Source organism: Hypanus sabinus, chromosome 11, assembly GCF_030144855.1.
Source record: "Hypanus sabinus isolate sHypSab1 chromosome 11, sHypSab1.hap1, whole genome shotgun sequence".
Classification (NCBI taxonomy): domain Eukaryota; kingdom Metazoa; phylum Chordata; class Chondrichthyes; order Myliobatiformes; family Dasyatidae; genus Hypanus; species Hypanus sabinus.
This window is the reverse complement of record NC_082716.1, coordinates 15432985-15456838: the sequence shown is the minus strand read 5'-3', so window position 1 is coordinate 15456838 and position 23854 is coordinate 15432985. Positions and strand designations below refer to the sequence as shown.

General features: G+C 41.1%; 1 protein-coding gene across 1 annotated transcript in view; it reads right to left on the bottom strand.

The window, feature by feature from the left end:
* Positions 1–918: 918 nt before the first annotated feature.
* The window catches only part of LOC132402348 (calcium-activated chloride channel regulator 1-like), a 70011-nt gene continuing 47075 nt past the window's right edge, over positions 919–23854 (bottom strand). The window contains exons 12-14 of the mRNA XM_059985226.1: positions 19194–19361; positions 16561–16785; positions 919–1928 (exon numbers count right to left, since the gene is read on the bottom strand). Coding sequence (XP_059841209.1) covers positions 1522–1928; positions 16561–16785; positions 19194–19361 — 800 coding nt within the window. The 3' untranslated portion in view covers positions 919–1521. The remainder of the gene's footprint in view (positions 1929–16560; positions 16786–19193; positions 19362–23854) is intronic.

Here is a 23854-nt window from a genome sequence, read left to right as displayed (position 1 = left end):
GGAAGCACTGGAAAGGGTACAGAGGAGATTTACCAGGATGCTGCCTGGGTTAGAGAGTATGGATTATGATCAGAGATTAAGGGAGCTAAGGCTTTACTCTTTGGAGAGAAGGAGGATGAGAGGAGACATGATAGAGGTGTACAAGATATTAAGAGGAATGGACAGAGTGGACAGCCAGCATCTCTTCTCCAGGGCACCACTGCTCAGTACAAGAGGACATGGCTTTAAGGTAAGGGGAGGGAAGTTCAAGGGGGATATTAGAGGAAGATTTTTCACTCAGAGAGTGGTTGGTGCTTGGAATGCACTGCCTGAGTCAGTGGTAGTGGCAGATACACTAGTGAAGTTTAAGAGACTACTAGATAGGTATATGGAAGAATTTAAGGTAGGGGGTTATATGGGAGGCAGGGTTTGAGGGTCAGCACAACATTGTGGGCCAAAGGGCCTGTAATGTGCTGTACTGTTCTATGACAATAAAACAATCTGAATCTGATTTATCCCTCTCTTCTGTGTACCCGAATTCTTCAATCCATGTCAACATACTTCCACCAATACTTTAAAGTTTCTCTACACCAGACTTTTATGTAGCATAAAATAGTAATGCATAATCAGTTTATTCACACAAAGGAGACAACATTTTCAATGGAAATATTTTATTAGTGCATAGCAAAAGGAAATGCTACAAAATTAGTCCATTTTACATATTGTTCATTTCACATACATGGTTGAGCGAGCTGGGGTTTTTCAATGCGAGGTGACTTGATGAAGCTGTGTAAGATAAGAGCCACTTATAGAGTAGAGAGCTAGCACTTTTTTTGTCCCCCATGGCAGAAAAGCTAATCCAAGATGGCATACTTTATAGTGATTGGTGAAACATATCGTGATTATGTCAGAGGTACTTTTTTTTTTACATAGAGTGTGGTGTGTGTGTGTGTGTGTGTGTGTGTGTGTGTGTGTGTGATGGTGATAGAGACAGATACATTAGGGCAGGGGTTCCCAGCCTGGGGTCCACGTATCCCACAGTTAATGGTAGAGGTCCATGGTATAAAAAAAGTTGGAAACATTTAAGAGACTCTTAGATATGTATATGAATAAACGACATATGGAGGGCTTTGCGGGAGAGGAGTGTTAGATTGATTTTGGAGTAGGTTAAAAGGTCGACTCAGATTTCTAGCTGAATGGCCTGTACTGTGCTGTACTGTTCTATGTTCTACTTTCTACATCTGTATTGAATACATGAATTTGCTTAGATTCAAAGAGCTGGAAACCTTGGTTTAAGCTCCCTGAAGTATAACCAATACAGATCAGTGTAAAGCCTGGAGAATTAACAAATGGTCATTGAGGGTGAACTTTGCACAGGTATTCCCCCAATTGCTATAATCCTAGAATATTGATCATATATTGGAAAACTGAATTTGGATCATATTCTGATTTTCCCCCTTCTAACCCAGTCCCTGAAATGAAACCCAGTTAAGTGCTCAAATCTAGGCAATTTTAATTGCAAGCAACTTCATCATTCCCTTTTTAAAATTCCTGTGCATTTTCAAGATTCATTTGCTTCTTTTTCCTTTGTCGATACACAATGCAAAGAATGAGACCAATAAATGTACACAGAATAATTACAACTATTAATGGAATCCAACCTTTCCATGATAAATAAGTAGAACGATGTCCCTCAGCCGAAAACACAAAGGAAGATACCTTGGCTATGTTTGACAGCTCAGAAGATTGATTGCTCTGGTCATATGCACGCACAGCAAAGTAGATCACTGCCCCATTTCCCATGTTTGGGTTCTCAGAGTAAACAGTTAGTGTTTCTTTGGAGCCGTAAGGTTGCGGAATCATGATAGTCGTGTTAATTAGTCGAGCTTTGGGAAAATTATCTCGTAGTTGTAGCAGTTTGTCACTTGTTCTCACTTCATAATGAGAAGCTAAAAAAAAAAAGATTTATTTTAATGTATTTTTATATACTCAGTGGCTACTTTATCAGGTATCAGGTATTCTTCATCAGCTAATCTGAACTCTTCATACAGCAACAACTTAATGCATAAAGGTATGCAAACATGGTCAAGAGGTTCCATTGTTCAGACTAAACATCAGAATTGGGAGGAAATGTGATCAAAGTGACTTTGATCTTGGAATGATTGTTAATGCCAGACAGAGTGATTTGAGTATCTCAAATACTCTGTGATCTTCTCAGTTGATGAAGAATATCCTGAGAGGCAGGATTTATGAACATTTGGAGAAGCATAATACAGTTAGGAATAGTCAGCATGGCTTTGTCAAGTGCAGGTCATGTCTTACGAGCCTGATTGAATTTTTTTGAGGATGAGACTAAACACATTGATGAAGATAGAGCAATAGATGTAGTGTATATGGATTTCAGCAAGACATCTGACAAGGTACCCCATGCAAGGCTTATTGAGAAGGTAAGGAGGTGTGGGATCTAAGGGGACATTGATTTGTGGATCCAGAACTGTCTTGCTCACAGAAGGCAAAGAATGGTTGTAGACGGGTCATATTCTGCATGGAGGCTGGTGACCAGTGGCTCAGGGATCTGCTCTGGAACCCCTACTCTTTGTGATTTTTATAAATGACCTGGATGAAGAAGTGGAGAGATGGGTTAGTAAATTTGCTGATGACACAAAAGTTGGGGGGTGTTGTGGATAGTGTGGAGGGCTGTCAGAGGTTACAGTGGGACATCGATAAGATGCAAAACTGGGCTGAGAAATGGCAGATGAAGTTCATCCTAGATAATTATGAGGTGGTTCATTTTGGTAGGTCAAATATGATGGCAGAATATAGCATTAATGGTAAGACTCTTGGTAGTGTGGAGGATCAGAGGGATCTTGAAGTCTGAGTCCATAGGACACTCAAAGCTGCTGAGCAGGTTGACTCTGTGGTTTAGAAAGCATATGGTGCATTGGCCTTTATCAATCGTGGGATTGAGTTTAAGAGCTGAGAGGTAATATTGCAGCTATATAGGACCCTGGTCATGCCCCACTTGGAATACTGTGCACAGTTGTGGTCACCTCAGTACAGGAAAGATGTGGAAGACATAGAAAGGGTACAGAGGAGATTTACAAAGATGTTGCCTGGATTGGGGAACATGCATTATGAGAATAGGTTGAGTGAATTTGGCCTTTTTTCCTTGGAGCAATGTAGGATGAGATGTGACCTGATTAAAATGTACAAGATGATGAGAGACATTGATCATCTAGATAGTCAGAGGCTTTTTCCCGGAGCAAAAATGGCTAGCAGAAGAGGTCACAGTTTTAGGTATAACCATATAACCATATAACAATCACAGCACGGAAACAGGCCATCTTGGCCCTCCTAGTCCGTGCCGAACCCTTAATCTCACCTAGTCCCACCTACCCGCACTCAGCCCATAACCCTCCACTCCTTTCCTGTCCATATACCTATCCAATTTTACCTTAAATGACACAACTGAACTGGCCTCTACTACTTCTACAGGAAGCTCATTCCACACAGCTATCACTCTTTGAGTAAAGAAATACCCCCTCGTGTTTCCCTTAAACTTCTGCCCCCTAACTCTCAAATCATGTCCTCTAGTTTGAATCTCCCCTACTCTCAATGGAAACAGCCTGTTCACGTCAACTCTATCTATCCCTCTCAAAATTTTAAATACCTCGATCAAATCCCCCCTCAACCTTCTATGCTCCAATGAATAGAGACCTAACTTGTTCAACCTTTCTCTGTAACTTAATTGCTGAAACCCAGGTAACATCCTAGTAAATCGTCTCTGCACTCTCTCTAATTTATTGATATCTTTCCTATAATTCGGTGACCAGAACTGCACACAATATTCCAAATTTGGCCTTACCAATGCCTTGTACAACTTTAGCATTACATCCCAACTTCTGTACTCAATGCTTTGATCTATAAAGGCCAGCGTTCCAAAAGCCCTCTTCACCACCCTATCTACATGAGACTCCACTTTCAGGGAACTATGCACTGTTATTCCTAGATCTCTCTGTTCCTCTGCATTCCTCAATGCCCTACCATTTACTCTGTATGTTCTATTTGGATTATTCCTGCCAAAATGTAGAACCTCACACTTCTCAGCATTAAACTCCATCTGCCAACATTCAGCCCATTCTTCTAACCGGCATAAATCTCCCTGCAAGCTTTGAAAATCCACCTCATTATCCACAACTCCTCCTACCTTAGTATCATCGGCACACTTACTAATCCGATTTACCACCCCATCATCCAGATCATTTATGTATATTACAAACAACATTGGGCCCAAAACAGATCCCTGAGGCACCCCGCTAGTCACCGGCCTCCATCCCGATAAACAATTATCCACCACTACTCTCTGGCATCTCCCATCTAGCCACTGTTGAATCCATTTTATTACTCCAGCATTAATACCTAACGACTGAACCTTCTTAACTAACCTTCCATGTGGAACTTTGTCAAAGGCTTTGCTGAAGTCCATATAGACTACATCCACTGCCTTACCCTCGTCAACATTCCTCGTAACTTCTTCAAAAAATTCAATAAGGTTTGTCAAACATGACCTTCCACGCACAAACCCATGCTGGCTACTTTTAATCAGATTCTGTCTATCCAGATAATTATAAATACTATCTCTAAGAATACCTTCCATTAATTTACCCACCACTGATGTCAAACTGACAGGTCTATAATTGCTAGGCTTCCTTCTAGAACCCTTTTTAAACAATGGAACCACATGAGCAATACGCCAATCTTCCGGCACAATCCCCGTTTCTAATGACATATTAAAGATCTCCGTCAGAGCTCCTGCTATTTCTACACAAACTTCCCTCAGGGTCCTGGGGAATATTCTGTCAGGACCCGGAGATTTATCCACCTTTAAATTTCTTAAAAGCGCCAGTACCTCCACCTCTTAATTGTCATAGGTTCCATAACTTCCTTACTTGTTTCCCACACCTTAGACAATTCAATATCCTTCTCCTTAGTGAATACCGAAGAGAAGAAATCATTCAAAATCTCTCCCATCTCCCTCGGCTCCACACATAGCTGACCACTCTGATTCTCTAAGGGGCCAATTTTATCCCTCACTATCCTCTTGCTTTTAATATAACTGTAGAAACCTTTCGGATTTACTTTCACCTTATTTGCCAAACCAACCTCGTATCTTCTTTTAGCTTTTCTAATCTCTTTCTTAAGATTCCTTTTACATTCTTTATATTCCTCGAGCAATTCCTTTACTCCATGCTGCCTATATCTATTGTAGACATCCCTCTTTTTCTGAACCAAATTTCTAATATTCCTTGAAAACCATGGTGCTCTCAAACCTTTAACCTTTCCTTTCACCCTAACAGGAACATAAAGATTCTGTACCCTCATAATTTCACCCTTAAATGACCTCCATTTCTCTATTACATCCTTCCCATAAAACAACTTGACCCAATCCACTCTCTCTAAATCCCTTCGCATCCCCTCAAAGTTAGCCTTTCTCCAATCAAAAATCTCAACTCTAGGTCCAGTCCTGACCTTCTCCATAATTATATTGAAGCTAATGCTATTGTGATCACTGGACCCGAAGTGCTCCCCAACACATACATCTGTCAGCTGACCTATCGCATTCCCTAACAGGAGATCCAACACTGCCCCATCTCTAGTCAGTACTTCTATGTATTGTTGTAAAAAACTATCCTGCACACATTTCACAAACTCTAAACCATCCATCCCTTTTACAGAATGAGCTTCCCAGTCTACGTGTGGAAAATTAAAATCTCCCACAATCACCACCTTGTGTTTACTACAAATATCTGCTACCTCCTTACACATTTGCTCTTCCAACTCACGCGCCCCATTAGGTGGCCTATAATACACTCCTATCAGTGTTACTGCACCTTTTCCATTCTTCAATTCCACCCAAATGGCCTCCCTAGAGGAGCTCTCTAATCTATCCTTCCAAAGCACTGCCATAAGATTTTCTCGGACAAGCAATGCAACACCTCCTCCTCTGGCCCCTCCTACTCTATCACACCTGAAGCAACTAAATCCAGGAATATTTAGTTGCCAATCACACCCTTCCTGCAACCATGTTTCACTAATAGCTACAACATCATAATTCCAGGTATCAATCCACGCTTTAAGCTCATCCACCTTTCTTACAATGCTCCTAGCATTAAAATAGATACATTTAAGATACTCTCCATCTCCTCCTCTCTTTCCATCCCTAACAATGCATTCAAATTTATTATCCTTTTCTTTCTTCTCCCCTACATCTTCCGGCTGAGCACATCCCTTCTCCATCACCTGCCTTTCCTCCCACACACACTGTCTATTTACTTGTTCCACTGGTGAACTAACCTCCTCTCCCATAGTCTCCTCAAATAGTCTCCCGCCCCCCCCCATCTTACTAGTTTAAAGTCCGCCCTGTAGCCCTAGCAAACCTCCCCGCTAGTATATTGGTCCCCCCATGATTCAAGTGTAACCCGTCCTTCTTGAACAGGTCACTCCTGCCCCAGAAGAGGTCCCAATGATCCAGAAACTTGAATCCCTGCCCCCTGCTCCAATCCCACAGCCACGCATTCATCCTCCACCTAATTCTATTCCTACTCTCACTGTCGCGTGGCATAGGCAGTAATCCCGAGATTACTACCTTTGCAGTCCTTCTTCTTAACTGCCTTCCTAACTCCCTATATTCTCGTTTCAGGACCTCTTCCCCTTTCCTTCCTATGTCATTGGTACCTACATGTACCACGACCTTTGGCTCTTCACCCTCCCACTTCAGGATATCTTGGACGCGATCAGAAACATCCTGAACCCTGGCACCAGGGAGGCAAATTACCATCCGGGACTCCCGGTCACCTCCACAGAAGCGCCTGTCTGAGCCCCTGACTATTGAGTCCCCTATTACTATGGACCTCTTTCTTCTAACCCTACCCTTCTGAGCTACAGGGCTGTCCTCTGTGCCGGAGGCTCGGCCACTGTCACTCCCACCAGGTAGGCTGTCCCCCCCAACAGTACTCAAACATGAGTACTTATTGTCAAGGGGTACAGCCACTGGGGTACTCTCTAGTACCTGCCTCTTCCCCTTCCTGACCGTGACCCACCTATCTGCCTCCCGTGGTCCCGGAGCAACCACCTGCCTGTAACTCCTCTCTATCACCTCCTCACTCTCCCTGACCAGGCGAAGGTCATTGAGCTGCAGCTCCAGTTCCCTAACTCGGTCCCTCAGGAGCTGCAGTTCGGCGCACCTGGCGCAGATATGGACGTCCGGGAGGCTCGGAGACTCCAGGATCTCCCACATCCGACACCGAGAACAACAAGCTGCCCTCACACTCATACCTCCCAAATAACTGAAAATACAAGAACTAAAAGATAAGCCTACTGTGCCCTCTTCCGCCTAAGCCCTCTGAGCCCAAGCCCTACACTCTGCGCCCGGCGCACTCCGCTGCCCGCAAACGAAGCTGCCCGCTTCTTAAGGTGGCATTCTTTATATATCTTCCCTCCTTCCCGGGCCTCCTTCACGCACCTGCGCAGTCCCGCCTCTCAGAACTCCGATCTGAGAAGCAATTGGACAATTTGAAAATGGCTGCCGCCGCACTTCCTCTCAAGCCTCGCTGTCCTCTTCCAAAAGAGAACTACCTCACTCAGTATCTCCTTTATATATCTTCCCTCCTTCCCGGGCCTCCTTCACGCGCCTGCGCAGTCCCGCCTCTCAGAACTCCGATCTGAGAAGCAATTGGACAATTTGAAAATGGCCACCGCCGCACTTCCTCTCAAAGCCTCGCTGTCCTCTTCCAAAAGAGGAGATGTTAGGGGTAAGTTTTTTACGCAAAGTGTGGTGAGTGTGTGGAATGGGCTGCCAGCGACGGTGGTGGAGGTGGATACGATAGGGTCTTTTAAGAGACTCCTAGACAGATACATGGAGCTTAGAAAAACAGAGGGCTATAGGTAACTCTCGGTAATTTCTAAGTTAAGGACTTGTTTGGCACAACTTTGTGGGTCGAAGGGCGTGTAGTGTGCTGTAGGTTTTCTATGTTTCTATGCGATGGGCAAAATGGCCTAATTCTGTTCCTATATCTTATCATCTGATAAACTGGCTATTGAGAGTATACAGCTGGAAAAATCACTAATTTTCCTTGGCTTTATGAAATAAGTCACAGGGCATGAGGGCAAAGAGGTCAAGCCCTCATTAAGCATATATTAGGCCTCACATAGAATGTGCTAAGCAGCATACTTAAGCAAGGATATCGTGGCCTTGGAAAAGATGTCACAGAATTTTACCAGCATGGTGTTCCACTCTGGCTTTTGTAGCATTGAATGCACCTCTCCATTCCTTTCTCCTAATAATGCACCACGGAATCAGAATCAGATTTATTATCACTAAGATATGCCATGCAATTGATATTAGAAAGATTGAAAGTGTATAAAGAATATATACAGGGATATTGCCAGGATTTGATGAGTTAGAGGGGAAGTTTGACGAGGTTAGGACTTTATTCCCTGCAGCATAGGAAAGGAGGGGATATACAAAATTATGAGGGTATGGATAGAGTAAATGCAAGCGGACTTCTTCCACTGAAGTTGGGTGAGACAAGAACTAGAGTTCATGGGTTAAGAGTGAAAGGAGGTATAAAATATAAAAAATAATTATATAGTGCAAAAAAGAAATAGTGAGATAGTGTTCATGGGTCCTGCCCTGATGCATCACATCTTGGCATGGCAACTGTTCTGTCTGAGAGCATCAGAAACAGCAGAGTGTTGTGGAAAAAGCCTAATCCATTGTGGGGACCAGCCTTCCCCTTGGAGTCTGTCCACATTTCCCACTACCTAAAGTAACAAAAATAATCAAAGATATCACCCAGTCTAGACATTCTTCTCCCTCCTCCTATTGGGCAGAAGATACAAAATGCTGGAAGCATGTACTTGTACTGATCCTGGTTTATTCTTGTACATGTACCAAGATTTAGTGAAAAGCTTGTCTTGCATATTGTCTTGCATATTGTTCATACAGATCAAATCATTACATGGTGCATTGAGGCAGAACAACATCAGGCTGCTGTTTATTGACTACATCTCATACCCTCAATCATACCCTCAATGCTGATCACCAAGCTCTAAAACCTGGGCCTCTATACCTCACTCTGCAACTGGATCCTTGACTTTCTCATGAGGAGACGACAGCCTGTGCGGATCAGAAGTGACGTCTCCTCCTCACATGACAATCAACAATAGTACACCTGAAGAATGTGTGCTTAGCCCACTGCTCTACTCTCCCTATAACTATGACTGTGTGGTTAGGCGCTGCTCAAACTCCATCTATAAATCTGTCAATGTCACAACTATTGTTGGCATTAATTCAAGTGGTGATGTGGAGGTGTACAGGAGTGAGGTGGATCAGCTGGTTGAAAGGTGTTGGAGCAACGACCTTGCATTCAATGTCAGAAGGGCCGAGGAATTGATTGAGGACTTTAGGAAGGGGAAGTCGAGATATCACGTACCAGAAATCAACAGGGGATCAAGTGGAAAAGGTAATTATTTTCAGGTTTCTGAGGATCACTGAGGATCAATCCTGGGCTCAACATATTGATGCAGTTACAAAGAAGGCATGACAGTGGCCATATTTCATTCACAGTTTGAGGAGATATGGTATGTCACCAAAGACACTCACAAATTTCTACAGCTTTACCGTGGAGCACGTTCTAACGGGCAGCATCACTGGTATTGGAAAAAAGCTGCAGAAAGTCGTAAACTCAGCCAGCTCCATCATGGGCACCGGCTTCTGCAGCATCGATGTCACCTTCAAAATGTGATGCCTCAGAAAGGCAGCATCCATCACTAAGGACCACAATCACACAGGACATGCCGTCTTCTCAGTCCTACCATTACGGAGCCTGAAGACACACACTCAGCGTTTCAGGAACAGCTTCTTCCCCTCTACCATCATATTTCTGCATGGACAATGAACCCATTAATACTGCCTCATTATTTGTTTTTCTCTTTTGCACTAATTATTTAATTTAATTTTCTTTTTTATATATACTTACTGCTATTTATACTTTTATTATTATGCATTGCAATGTACTTCATGACATATGTGAGTGATATTAAATCTGATTTTGATTCTAATTCTAATTCTGACAAGATAGAACAATAGCAGTGCAGAGTAAAGTGTAAAAACTACAGAACAGAGCAGAACAGGTAAAAATAAAGGACTGCCAGTGTCAAGGAGATATATTTGTTAGAAAACTATAGAACGGGCCCCTATGATAGGATGAATTCCTGGCCTTACAATCTACCTCATTACGTCCTTGCACCATATTGTCTAGCTTACCTACTGCCTGTTATGCTGCTGTTTCGGGCAGCAATGAAAGTCCTCCATCTCTGTCTGTATAGATGGATTCCTCATTGTTGTTTCTATAACAATTGTTTTTTGACCAGTCAGGATTGTTGGCCCTGAGCTGAACCCCCAAACCTGGAGGTCTGGTGAGGCATTCTTAGTCTGGCCGCTACATTTTGACCTGTTTGGCATGGATGACCTTACCAAGAGCTAAAGCACAAGGCCCTGACTCCAGCCAACATAGTGTTCCGGGTCGCTGAGGCTCACAAGCATCCAAACACTATGATAAGTTCTTGGAGGATATTATCTATCTGCACAGCACTTTCTCTGCAGCTGTAACACTTCATTCTGCATTCTATTATTGTACTACCTCAATGCACTGATGTGATGAAATGATCTGTGTGGATGGCATGCCAAGCAAAATATACCTCGCGTGATGTGTGGTAACTATAAGGTAATTTATAGGTTTGAAGGGGCCAGTCCCTTCAGATTTACTGATATTTTCTTCCTTCTCCATCAACCACTTCCCTTCTTGTAGCACTCTCTAATGCCACCAGGGGAGATGCAGGTTATGCACTTTAACCACATCCTTAAACAAGCACAGACCCAGACATTGTTTTCAGGGGTAGCAGTGACTCCTTGCACTTTCTGCAAGCTAACATATTGCATCTGGTGCTCACAATGCAGTCTCCTCTTCCCCGCAGATTGAAAGATTGTGTTGAGTTGTTGCTTTGTGGCAGCAGTACAGGGCAATACATAAAATATACTACAATTATGTTAAGAAATAGAGCATATATAAAATAATTCAATAACCTTTGCAAAAAAGAGATCAAAAATAGTGAGGTGGTGTTCATAAGTTCGTTGTCCATTCAGAAATCTGATGGCCGAGGGAAAGAAACTTTCCTAATGCACTGTGTGTATTTTCAGGCTCCTGTACTTCCACTCTGATGGCAGTATTGAGAAGAGGACATGTCCTGGATGGTGGGGGTCCTTAATACTGGTGGCACTTTTCTTGCTTGTGTTGGATCTGCCTCACTCACCTGTAAAGTTATCCACCTTAAGGGTGGCGCAGCAGCATAATGGTTAGTGCAGTCATGATTATCAATCAGGGTCCAAATCTCATTGCTGTCTGTAAGGAGTTCGTACATTTTCCCCGTGACTGCCAGGTCCTATTCTGGTTGTGCCAGATTCCTCCCACCTTCCAAAGACGTTCAGTTAGTGTTACTTAGTTGTGGGCATGCTTCTGGAATGTCGTTACCGAAAGCATGGCCAACAAAAAGCGACACTTGCTGGTTGTTCCCAGAGCAATCTTCAAACTGTGTTGGTTGTTGATGCAAAATGGCTCATTTCACTGTACATTTCCATGTTTCAATGTACACATGACAAATGAATCTAATCTCTTTAATGCTAACTCATTTAAGGCAGAGATTGGGATGGTTAATGGCACCTAATGGTGACTCCTTTGCTTGGATCTTCAGAAACAGCTCTATTTCTACCGTTAATATCTTTATTTTTCCCCTTTAGGGTGCTTTTGAAGACCCTGACCTGGAGTTGCATGCAGGCTTTTGTTCTTTGCAGGAATGGGACCCATTCTCATGGTTCCACATGCCAAGGGTTTGGCCTGAGAGTCTCGATCGTGTCATTGGGGCTCTGGAAATGGGTGGATCGAGGATCGGTGTCATGACAAAAGATTTGTGTGTCATTGGGGTGGCTGGAAAATCTTTTGCTGTGGGTCCGAAGACCCGAGGTCTTTGTTATCTTCAGACACAGAGCTTGAGAAAAGTGATGAAATGGACTTAACATTGTAAAACAGTGGGTTGTTGTTATGTCTCCCACTCACTGTGAAAATGGGGGACACCTCCCTCCCCCTTGCCAGGGAGAGAGAGAACCTGTGGTTTGTCGAACGTCAGATGAAATGCAAAACCTTTGGGATAACTTTGTCTGTTCTTTGCTAACAGTTACAACACGCTTGGGCTTGGTGATGGTACCGATGTACCTTTTTTTTTTGCTGGTGGGGGATCGTTACTTGCTGCTGTTTACGCACAGGAGGGGAGATCTTATGGGGGGGGACTTTGGGATTCTCACATTTAACTGTTGTTCATTCTGTGGGGCACTTCTCTGTTTCGATGGATGTTTGCGAAGAAAAAGCATTGCAGGATGTACATGTATATTGTATACATTTCTCTGACATTAAACTTGACCTTTGAGCCTTTTCTCTCTCCACAGAACCTGTCTGTTATTAACCCTCAATCATCAAGCCTTTGAACCAGAGGGTATAACTTCACTCATCTTCACTTGCTCCATCTTCAAACTGTTTTCACAACCTATGGCCTCACTTTTTATCTATTATTATTGCTTCATTTTTTTCTTTAGTATTTGCACAGTTTTTTGTCTTTTGCACACTGGTTGTCTGCTCTGTTGGATGCAATCTTGCATTGATTCTGTTATTGTTATTGTATTTATTGAGTGTGCCTGCAAGAAAACACGTCTCAGCAGTACAAATATGTACTGAATTAATAATTTGTTTTGAACTTCGATTTGTACATCTCTATAAGATCACCACTCAGTCTCCTATGCTCCAAGGAATAAAGTCCTAACTTAGTCCATCGAGAACTGACAAGATGCCTGTAAATAGTTTTGGAACTATTTCCAATTTAATAACATCTTTCCTAGAACACGGTGACCAAAATTGAACACATTCCTCTAAGTGCAGCTCCAAATGGAAGATGGACAAGCACCTGAGATAGAAAGGAATATCAAAAAGGATACACTGAGGGGAAGGGATAAAGATGCAGGTACTTGTGATTGAGCTGAATGGGTGCCTAACCCTCACCCAAACCCCAATGCGACCCTAAACACATCCCAAATCTCAATCCGATCCATAACTCTAACCCCAATTGTAACCCCAGCATCAACCCTAACCCTAATCCTAATCCTATCCCCAGTCCCGATCCTAACCTCAATACCAACCCTAACCTGAAATTTAACCATAGATTCTGATCTACCAAAGCAAAGGATAGGTTCAAACTTTAAAGAGGCTGATAGAGGAAATGAAGAAGATACTGCTTATCATAATAATAGTGTCAGTAACTGAAAACTCAAGTTTAGATTAATTGACAAAAGACTTAATAATGTGCAGGGTTAGTATTCTGGTGGGATGTGAAGAGGAAGAACTATAATGGGCACTCACAAACAAAAGAAAATCTGCAGAGGCTGGAAATCCAAGCAACATACACAAATGCTGAAGAAACACAGCAGGTCAGGCAGCATCTATGGAAATAAATAAACGATCGACGTTTCAGGCCGAGACCCTTCAGCATGGCTTCCTTTTGAGTCCTGATGAAGGGTCTTGGCCCGAAACATTGACTTTTTACTCTTTTCATTGGACACTGCCCGGCTTGCTGAGTTCCTCCAGCATTTTGTGCGTGTTGATTATAAGGGGAACTGCTGAGATCTGAAGAGAAGGTGGAAACAAGTTCAGCAGCAGCTTTCAAAAAGATTGGGACTGCTGAGCGATGAGAAAGATCAGAAACCAGTAGGATGAATGGATAATCCTTGTACAATACAGACCAACAAGGCCCAGCTGGTTTTATATGTAGTTTCACAGATTCAATGATAAAATGGGAAAGAAAGAAAGAAAGAAAGAAGCTCTCATCATCTAAATAGTTAGCAATAGTTTCCAATGAAAGGTCAGATAAAAATTCAATTTTAGTGGAACGTGCATTATTAAACACAATAATGTAAATCTTACTAACTCACAACTTCTTTATTATGTACTCTATTACATCTTCTTTAGTCATAAAATTTTAGACATAGAAGCAGAATTAGGCCATTCAGCCATCAAATCTACTCCACCATTCCATCATGACCGCTTTATTATCCCTTTCAGTTCCATTCTCCTGCCTTCTCCCTGTAACCTCTCATGCCCTGACTAATCAATAACCCATCAACTTCTGCTTTATGTCTACCCAACGATTTGGGCTCCACAGCCATTTGTGGCAATGAATTCCAGAGATTCACAGAAGATGTCATGGTCATCCTCTGCAACTGCGGAAGACCTCGGTTTGTGACGCTTGTTTGTACCACTGGACCTGGACTTCTGAGGTCGAGCGAGTGGAACTGTCCAAGTGGAACAGTTTTTTCATTTTAAAAATTCTCCCGCATAGGTTTCCTGTCATCATTGGACACAATGTCCAACTACTGCAGTGCAATGCAATAAAATTACTATGAGCTACAAGATAAAGAAATAGTGCAGAAGGCAAGTTTCATGGGTCAATGGACCATTCAGGTATCTGATTCATACATATTGCAGGCAGTTTACTTACCTGCTCTCTCCTCCCATCTTCTGTGTAATGTCTGCCCAAACAATTTTCAAGTCAACAGATGCTTTTAAATGATCACTCAGGTAAAAAGTTCTTTAGATGCTGATAAGCTCAGTGATCTTCTCAAAAAAATGAAATGACAAAAAGCATGAATTTCAGTAGACAATATCAAAGAAGATGGGTTTGCCTGTGTTTGGTTTTTGGATATTATTATTTAGAAAATGGAACTAGATTAGATGGATCTTGGCTGGCATAGAGGAGAAGAGCTGAATGGCCTATCTCCCTGTTGTACTGCTCTATGACTATCACTCTATAAAAAGGAATGTTTCAGAGCAACGTACAAGGGAACTGCAGACAGAACTGTTCACCTTTACGGATAGGAGCTGACTATCCATGCAAGGTGACTATCCATCACAGGGTGATCTGAAATCAGAATTCGAGTTCAAGAAATATACATGTGTCATAACTACAGTAACTGTATCTGAAGCTTTGTAAGATTGTCAGAATGCAGACATTGTGTCAGTGTGTAGTATTTTGTATCATACACTCAATGGGCAGAATGTACGCACTCAGTGAGCACTTCATTAGGAACAGCTGTACTCCTGCTCATTAATGCAAACAACGATTCAGTCAATTGTGTGGCAGCAACTCAATGCATAAAAGCATGTAGATATAGTTAAGAAATTCAGTTGTCATTCGGACCAAACATCAGAATGGGGAGGAAATGTGATCTAAGTGATTTTCACCGTGGAATGATTATTAGTGCCAGATGGATGATTTGAGTATCTCAGAAACTGTTGATCTCCAGGATTTTCATGCAAAACAGTCTCTAGAATTTACAGAGACTGCACATAATTCAAAAAGAATGAGTGGCAACTCTGTGAACAGAGATGCCTTGTTAATGAGAGAGGTCAGATGAAACGGGCCAGACTAGTTCAAGCTGACAGTAGGTTAGATAATCACACGACAATAGTGATGAGCAGAAGAGCATCTCTGAACACACAACACACTGAATCTTGATGTGGATGGGCTACAGAAGACCATGGACATATACTCAATGGCCACGTTATTAGGTACAGGAGGTAACTTAATGTTTAATTCTTTTGTAACTTCTTTCAATAGTTTATTTAATATTTATTGCTTTAAAGTCCCTTAAAATTGTATAGCTAGGAATGGTTATGGGAACAAACTCCTGCTGCCTATTAAATGCTCCCAGTGGTGAGTGCCTCAAATAGTCTCTGACAACCGTCCAGCATCTGGCCTTCATGTGTGGCTTAGCTCCCAAGCCCAGCGGAACCATTTCTACTGACAGAAGGGGCAAAGGCAGGTTATTAGTGCCTTAAAACCAGGGAAATGGGGTTTGTCCGCCATGGATGACAGCTCTGCTAGAAGAAGGAAAACTCTGATCTCAAAACCGACACAGCTCTGCAGTGGTTTCGTTGCAGAGCAATGTGTGGTTAAGTGCTCAAGGACACAACTCGCTGCCTTAGCTGAGGCTTGAACTATCGACCTTCAGATTACTAGACCAATGCCTTAACCACATGGCCACGTGCAAACACAGAGGGGGAGTTTGTAACATGGGTAACAGCTTGTTCTCCATATTGTACTGTCCAGAATTGCGTATCTAAACTGCTAGGATGCAATATCCATGGCCAACTCTGACCGACGGAGGCCCTCATTCATAGTGCTTTATATTATAATATTCGTGTATTAACAATGCTTTATATTATTTTAGTTTTAATAACCTTCTAAAAATAACTCTGCATTGTCCCTTTGTGTTTTGACTTGATTTAATCCACCCAGATGTTTTAGGATCAAATCAGGTATATAATATGTGACAGCTCTCTGCATGTCCATGCAGGTTGTCAAAGTTCAAACCCAGAAAGCAAAACTATTTTTAAGTAACTTCAGCCTAGCCAGAGTTACCTGATCCATGGTCATAGTCTCCTCCTGGTGCCGTCCATTCCAGTTGAATGTTATTCTCAAGTAATGCTCCTTGAAGGTCTGTGATTTTACTTGGTGGGAAGTCAATAGCGGGTGTGAGGGGAAGCGAAATTGATCCTCCTGCTTGAACCCTGTTGAAGTCTCCTATTTCGCTATTAAAATCTTCTTCAAAAACGTCAGGTTCTAATGAGTTTATTTCAATATTTCCTAAATGGAGAAAAGGATATGCATATTTATTTCCTAACTTTGTGGGTTTAAATGCCTCACAACTTTAAATTTCTAGCTGTTGAAATTTCAGAGGACCTGTCCTGGGCCCAGCGTGTAAGTGCAATTACGAAGAAAGCATGGCACCGCCTCTACTTCCTTAGACGTTTGTGGAAATTCCACATGACATCTAAGGCCTGACAAACTTTTATAGATGTGTAGGGCAGAGTATATTTGATGGTGGCATCACAGTCTGGTATGGAAACACCAGTGCCCTTGAATGGAAAATCCTATAAAGAGTGGTGGATATGGCCCAGTCCATCATGGGTAAATCCCTCCCAACCATTGAGCTCTGTTACATGAAACTCTGTAATAGGAAAGCAGCATCCATCAGATGGGACCCCCACCAGCCAGGACATTAGAAATAGAATCAGAATCAGATTTAATATAATTAGCATATGTCATGAAATTTATTAACTTAGTGACAACAGTACAATGCAATACATGATACTATAGAAAGATTGTGAAATACAGTAAATATATATCTATTAAATAGTTAAATAGGTAGTGCCAAAACAGAAATTAAAAAAAAGTAGTGAGGTAGTGTTCATGGGTTCAATGCCCATTCAGAATTGGAAGACAGAAAAGAAGCTGTTCATGAATTGTTGAGTGTGTGCCTTTAGGCTTCAGTCCCTCATTCCAGATGGAAGCAATGAGAAGAGGACATGTCCTGGGTGCTGGAGGTCCTTAATGGTGGACTTCTCCATCTTCGTGATGGACATACTCTCTTCTCACAGCTGCTATCAGAAAGAAGGTACACGAGCCTCAGGACTCACACTATCAGATTCAGGAACAGTTATAACCCATCAACCATCAGGCTGTTGAACCAAAGGGGATAACTTCACTCAACTTCACTTGGCCTATCATTGAAATGTTCTCACAATCAATGGACTCTTCCATCTCATGTCCTTGATAATTATTTCTTATTTATTTATCAATCAATTAGTTAATTAATTAATGGATTATTCTTGTATTTGCAGAGTTTTTTGTCTCCTGCGCTCTGGTTGTACTCCCTAGTTAGGCAGTGTTTCATTGATTCTGTGATGATTTTATTCTATTGATTTATTGAGTATACCCACAAGAAAATGAATCTCAGGATTGTATATGGTGATGGTATACTTAAATAATAAAATTTACTTTGAACTTTGATAATTAGAATCAGAATCAGAATTTAATATCATTGACTTACATGTTGAGAAATGGGTTGTGTTGCAGCAGCATAACAATGCAAAGGAGTAAAATTACTATAAATTACAAAAATAAATGTGGAAACCATAGAAAGGGTGAAGAGGAGATTTACCAGGATGTTGCCTGGTTTGGAGAACAAGTCATATGAAGCAAGGTTAGCATTGCTGGGACATTTCTCTTTGGAGCGTAGAAGAATGAGAGGGGATTTGATAGAGTTCTACAAGATTATGAGAGGCATAGATAGGGTGGATAGTCAGTACCTGTTTCCCAGGGCACCAATAGCAAACACTAGAGGGCACTTGTACAAAATTAAGGGAGGGAAGTTTAGGGGAGACATCAGGGGTAAGCTTTTTACACAGAGGGTTGTGAGTGCCTGGAACGACTTGCCAGGGATGGTGGTGGAGGCTAAAACATTAGGGGTATTTAAGAGCCTCTTGGATAGGTACATGGATGAAAGAAAAATAGAGGGTTATGGGGTAGTGTGGGTTTAGTACTTTTCTTCTTAAGGATTATATGGGTTGGCACAACATGGAGGGCTGAAGGGCCTGTACTGTGCTGTAATGTTCTATGGTTCAATGGTGACTGTTACAAAAGCAGCAATGAATAATCCTTCTATGAGTGACAGTATTCCTGAGTCTCCACCTGGAACTTGTACAGCCGACAGTCAAGAAAACTGAGCTTCTGACACAATGAAGGAAGCCCTGAACACCAGCAGAGATGGAGGACCTTTATTGCTGCCTTAAATGTCAGTGGCATAACAGGCAGTAAGTGTAAGAAGGTTCAAGTGGAGTGAGACCTGCACCCACAACTCTCTGCCTCTGAAGTGAGTGTCATTGGTAATATCCTAAACAAACCCTTTACTTTGCCGTTCACTTTCATTCCCCTGCATGATCACAACAGAAAAAAGACTTCAATGCTCACACGTTCAACAACATCATAGTTTTGATTGGCATTAGAAATACAAATCAGATGTTTCTATCAGTAAGGTACATTGGAACAACTCTGATCCTTGGACTCTGACCACTGTGTACATACCAGCACCAATCCAGGCCTTGATATGAGCTGTAAGGACCAATAAAGCTGAACTCAATGATTCAACTTGACATCAAATTGTTCATTGTTACCATAATAATTCCACATTTCTATTTTATAATATGTATTACCATTTTCCATGAATCCTGGTAGGCACTTGGCCTGTCCTCCTGTTCTGACCGTTATCTTTGTGGTACCTTCGAATCCCTGTACACGAACTTTAACCGCATATCTTCCAGTTCCACTGTAGTCGAGGAAATACTTAGAGTAAATCCCGTCATTCCTGACGATATCAGCACCTAATGTCAAAATAAATGAATATAGACTACTGTCATAACATAAAGAAATGTGAATACAGAAAAATTAAATGACTGTGTACAAGATGTACAAAGGATATTAAAACTACATTAAAATAGCATTATCATCACATAGCATCATCACAATATGTCCAAAAAATGAACTTGAAACTTTCTTTGATTGTTGTGATGCATTGGCTTTGATGTCAATAGAGCCACAAAGCAGTATGTAAGTTTGACATCAGTGTTGGGTAAGTTAATGGAAAGTATTCTTAGAGATTGTATTTATAATTATCTGGATAGACAGTGTCTGATTAGGAACAGTCAACATGGATTTGTGCATAGAAGGTCAAGTCTGACAAATCTTTTTGAATTTTTTGAAGAGGTTACTAGGAAAGTTGTGGAGGGTAAAGCAGTGGATGTTGTCTATATGGACTTCATTAAGGTCCTTGACAAGGTTCCACTCGGAAGGTTAGTTAGTTCAATCTTCAGGTGTTAATATTGAAGTAGTAAAATGGATTCAACAGTGGCTGGATGGGAGATGCCAGAGAGTAGAGGTGGATAACTGTTTGTCAGGTTGGAGGCCGGTGACTAGTGGTGTGCCTCAGGGATCTGTACTGGGTTCACTGTCGTTTGTCATATATGTTAATGATCTGGATGATGGGGTGGTAAATTGGATTAGTAAGTATGCAGATAATATGAAGATAGGTGGCGTTGTGGATAATGAAGTAGGTTTTCAAAGCTTGCAGAGTGATTTACGCCAGTTAGAAGAGTAGGCTGAAAGATGGCAGATGGAGTTTAATGCTGATAAGTGTGAGGTGATACATTTTGGTAGGAATAATCCAAATAGGACATACATGGTAAATGGTAGGGCATTGAAGAATGCAGTAGAACAGAGTGATCTAGGAATAATGGTGCATAGTCCCCTGAAGATGGAATCTCATGTGGATAGGGTGATGAAGAAAGCTTTTGGTATGCTGACCTTTATAAATCAGAGCATCGAGTATAGGAGTTGGGATGTAATGTTAAAATTGTACAAGGCATTGGTAAGGCCAAATTTGGAGTTTTGTGTACGATTCTGGTCACCAAATTATAGGAAATTTGTCAACAAAATAGAGAGAGTACAGAGGGGATTTATTAGAATGTTACCTGGGTTTCAGCACCTAAGTTACAGAGAAAGGTTGGACAAGTTAGGTCTTTATTCTTTGGAGTGCAGAAGGTTGAGGGGGGAATTGATAGAGGTATTTAAAATTATGAGGGGGGTAGATAGAGTTGACATTGATAGGCTTTTCCCATTGAGAGTAGGGGAGATTCAAACAAGAGGATCTGAGTTGGGAGATAAGGGGCAAAATTTTAGGGTTAACCCGAGGGGGAACTTCTTTACTCAGAGAGACATAGCTGTGTAGAATGAGCTTCCATTAGAAATGGTAGAGGCAGGTTTGATATTGTCATTTACAGTAAAATTGGAAAGGTATATGGACAGGAAAGGAATGTAGGGTTATGGGCTGAGTGCAGATCAGTGGGATTAGGTGAGAATAAGCATTCAGCATGGACTTGAAGGGCCGATATTGCTTGTTTCCATGCTGTAATTGTTATATGGCTAATAATATTCTGGTAAGTTAACTTCTGCCCTACCACCACATCCATAAGGAAATGGTATAGAAAGATGAAAACATAAGACAACTTCACAAGTTGGAATCTAATTAAAACCAAGCTACACCAAATATCTTTTGATCTAGAGCTCTTTTGCTTTTTAGCTGCACAGAGACTAAACCTCAGCTTTATTTCAAGGTCAAAGTCAAAGTCAAAATTATTATCAAAGTATGTATATGTCACCATATATTACCTTGAGATTCATTTTCTTACAGGCATTCACAGAAAAATACAGAATTAGAATAGAATTTATGAAAAACTCTACATAAACAAAGACTGACAAGCAACCAATAAGCACCAGAAGACAATTAGTGCAAAATCAACAAATAAGTAATACTGAGCACATGGATTGTAGAATCCTTGAAAGTGAGTCCATAGGTTGCAGAATCAATTCAAAGTTCTGGTGAATTTAGTTATCTACGCTGGTTCAGGAGACTGATGGTTATAGGGTAATAACTGTACCTGAACCTGGTGGTATATGAACTAATGCTCCTGTACCTCCCATCCAATAGCAGCAGTGAGAAGACAGCATGGTCTGCATGTTGGGGTGTTTGATAATGGATGCTGTTTTCTTGTGGTAGTACTTCATGGAAGTATATTAAAAGCCAATGTAGACACGGTGCACACCGATCATTCAGAGCAAGTGCAAGGCCTAGACTGGATGTATCATTGGAATTATTGCTGACTCAAGTTAGGAGATGAAGGGATGGTTGCCCTAACAACGAGAGAAAGAAACACGCACCTGCCAACAAGAAGGTATGGATTGAGTTTGTGTGGAAGGTGAGCGTCAGAAGCTCTGTACCGTGAGATCTCTGAATTTACTGAACCGAGTTATATTTATAACTTTATCCTTTTGTACTGTAATGCCTTATAATCACCTAACCGAACAGTGTCCATGGCCGAATGCTGAAAAGCCTCGAGGAAAGCAATTCTTGAGATTGTGATTTTGAATTTACTGACTTTATCCCATGATGAAAAAGAGATTAAAGATGTCACACGTGGGGGACGTCACGTGATGACGTAGGATCGAGACGCTGGAACCCAGCCCTCCCGTAAAAAAGTTAATAAATTAATGTTTAAGTGAAGAAAAGTTAATTAATACTTTTTTAAGGTTACTTATAAACTACTCCGGATTGTTTTAAGCTATGCCTCATAAACAGAGGACGAAGAAAACTGCTACTGCGAAGACCGCTCAAGTTGGAACAGAATCAAGGCCTACTTCTACCGAAGAACCGCGGACTCAGGTACAACACACCACCGGTGAAACAGAAAAGGAGACTGCGACAGCATCGGCCATTTCTAAAGGGAAAGATCAACGAGAACTGCGCAAGCGTAAAGGAACGAGCATGCGCAAAAGAGAGCAACCAGAACTACAAAACCCAGCAACGACTGAAACCGACAGTGAAAGTGAGTCTGAGAGAGAGCCGGACTCTCTGGAAAAATCAGACGAAGATGGAGATGAAAGTTCCTCTGAAAATACAAAAAAGACTTTGAGGCAAATAATGCATAGATTACTAAAATTAGAAAAAGTAATTAAAAGTAACCAAAAAGTAATTACAGAAAAAATAACAAATATGGAGGCTATGTTTGATAAAATGACAAAGAAACAGGAAAAAATGGAAAAGAAAATTACAGATTTGGACTTCAAAATGGAAGAAATGGAGGGAAGAATGAAGAGGATGGAAGATGATAATGATGCCTGGACATCAGAAAGAAAACAACTCGTGGGAAAAATTGATAAACTTGAAAATTTTAGTAGACACGACAATATTAAAATTGTTGGACTTAAAGAAGGTACAGAAAGAGAAGACCCAATAAATTTTTTTCAAAAATGGATTCCTGAAAAATTGGAAATGGGAGAAGAAACGTTATTTGAGATTGAAAGGGTGCACAGAGCCTTAAGACCAAGATCTCAAGATGATCAAAATCCGCGATCAATTTTGATAAGATGTTTAAGATACCAGGATAAAGAAAAGATTTTGAGGGCGGCTGCCCAGGGTGCTAAAAGAAGAAAAGGTCCATTGATGATAGCTGAGAAACCAGTTCTTTTTTATCCTGATATAAGTTATAACCTTTTGAAGAGAAAGAAAGAATTTAATCCAGTTAAAAATGTTTTGTGGGAAAAAGGTTATAAGTTTTTAATGCGTCACCCAGCAACACTGATAATTTTTTTGGAGGAAGGAAAAAGATTTTTTTCTGATTATCAAGATGCGGAGGTGTTTGCACAAAAACTTTCATCTCTTCGTTAATTAAAAGTAGAGATTTCTAAATGTAATGGTTAAAGACGAAGACAGAGAAAGCAAATGGAACTGATGGACATTTAAGGACGATATAAGGGAGAAAAGTAATATTTTAGAAATATTAATTGAGAATAGTATGTTTTTTTTATATATATTTTTTATGTTGCGGGGGGGCTGGGGAGCTTTGAATCGGTTACTACGGGATTCACGTGTGTAATCATGGCAATTGCCATGACCCGTACAATAGAGGGGGGTAATGTTGTGTTTCCTTTCTTTCACAACATTAGTAGGGGGGTATTTTGTTTTTTTCTTTATTTTCTGTTTTTCTTCTATTCTTTTGCCTGGATGATTGGTGGGGACACACATAGCAACATGGAGACTTCTAAAAAGATTTCCCAGGATACAATGAAAGTTGAAAGATTAGGTATTATTATAGATTGGAGTAACATAAATAAAAATAATGACTAATTTATTGAATTTTTTAAGTTTTAATGTTAATGGGCTTAATGGACCAATAAAAAGAAAAAGAATTTTAACATACATTAAAAAAATGAAAATAGATATAGCTTTCTTACAAGAAACTCATTTAACGGATATAGAACA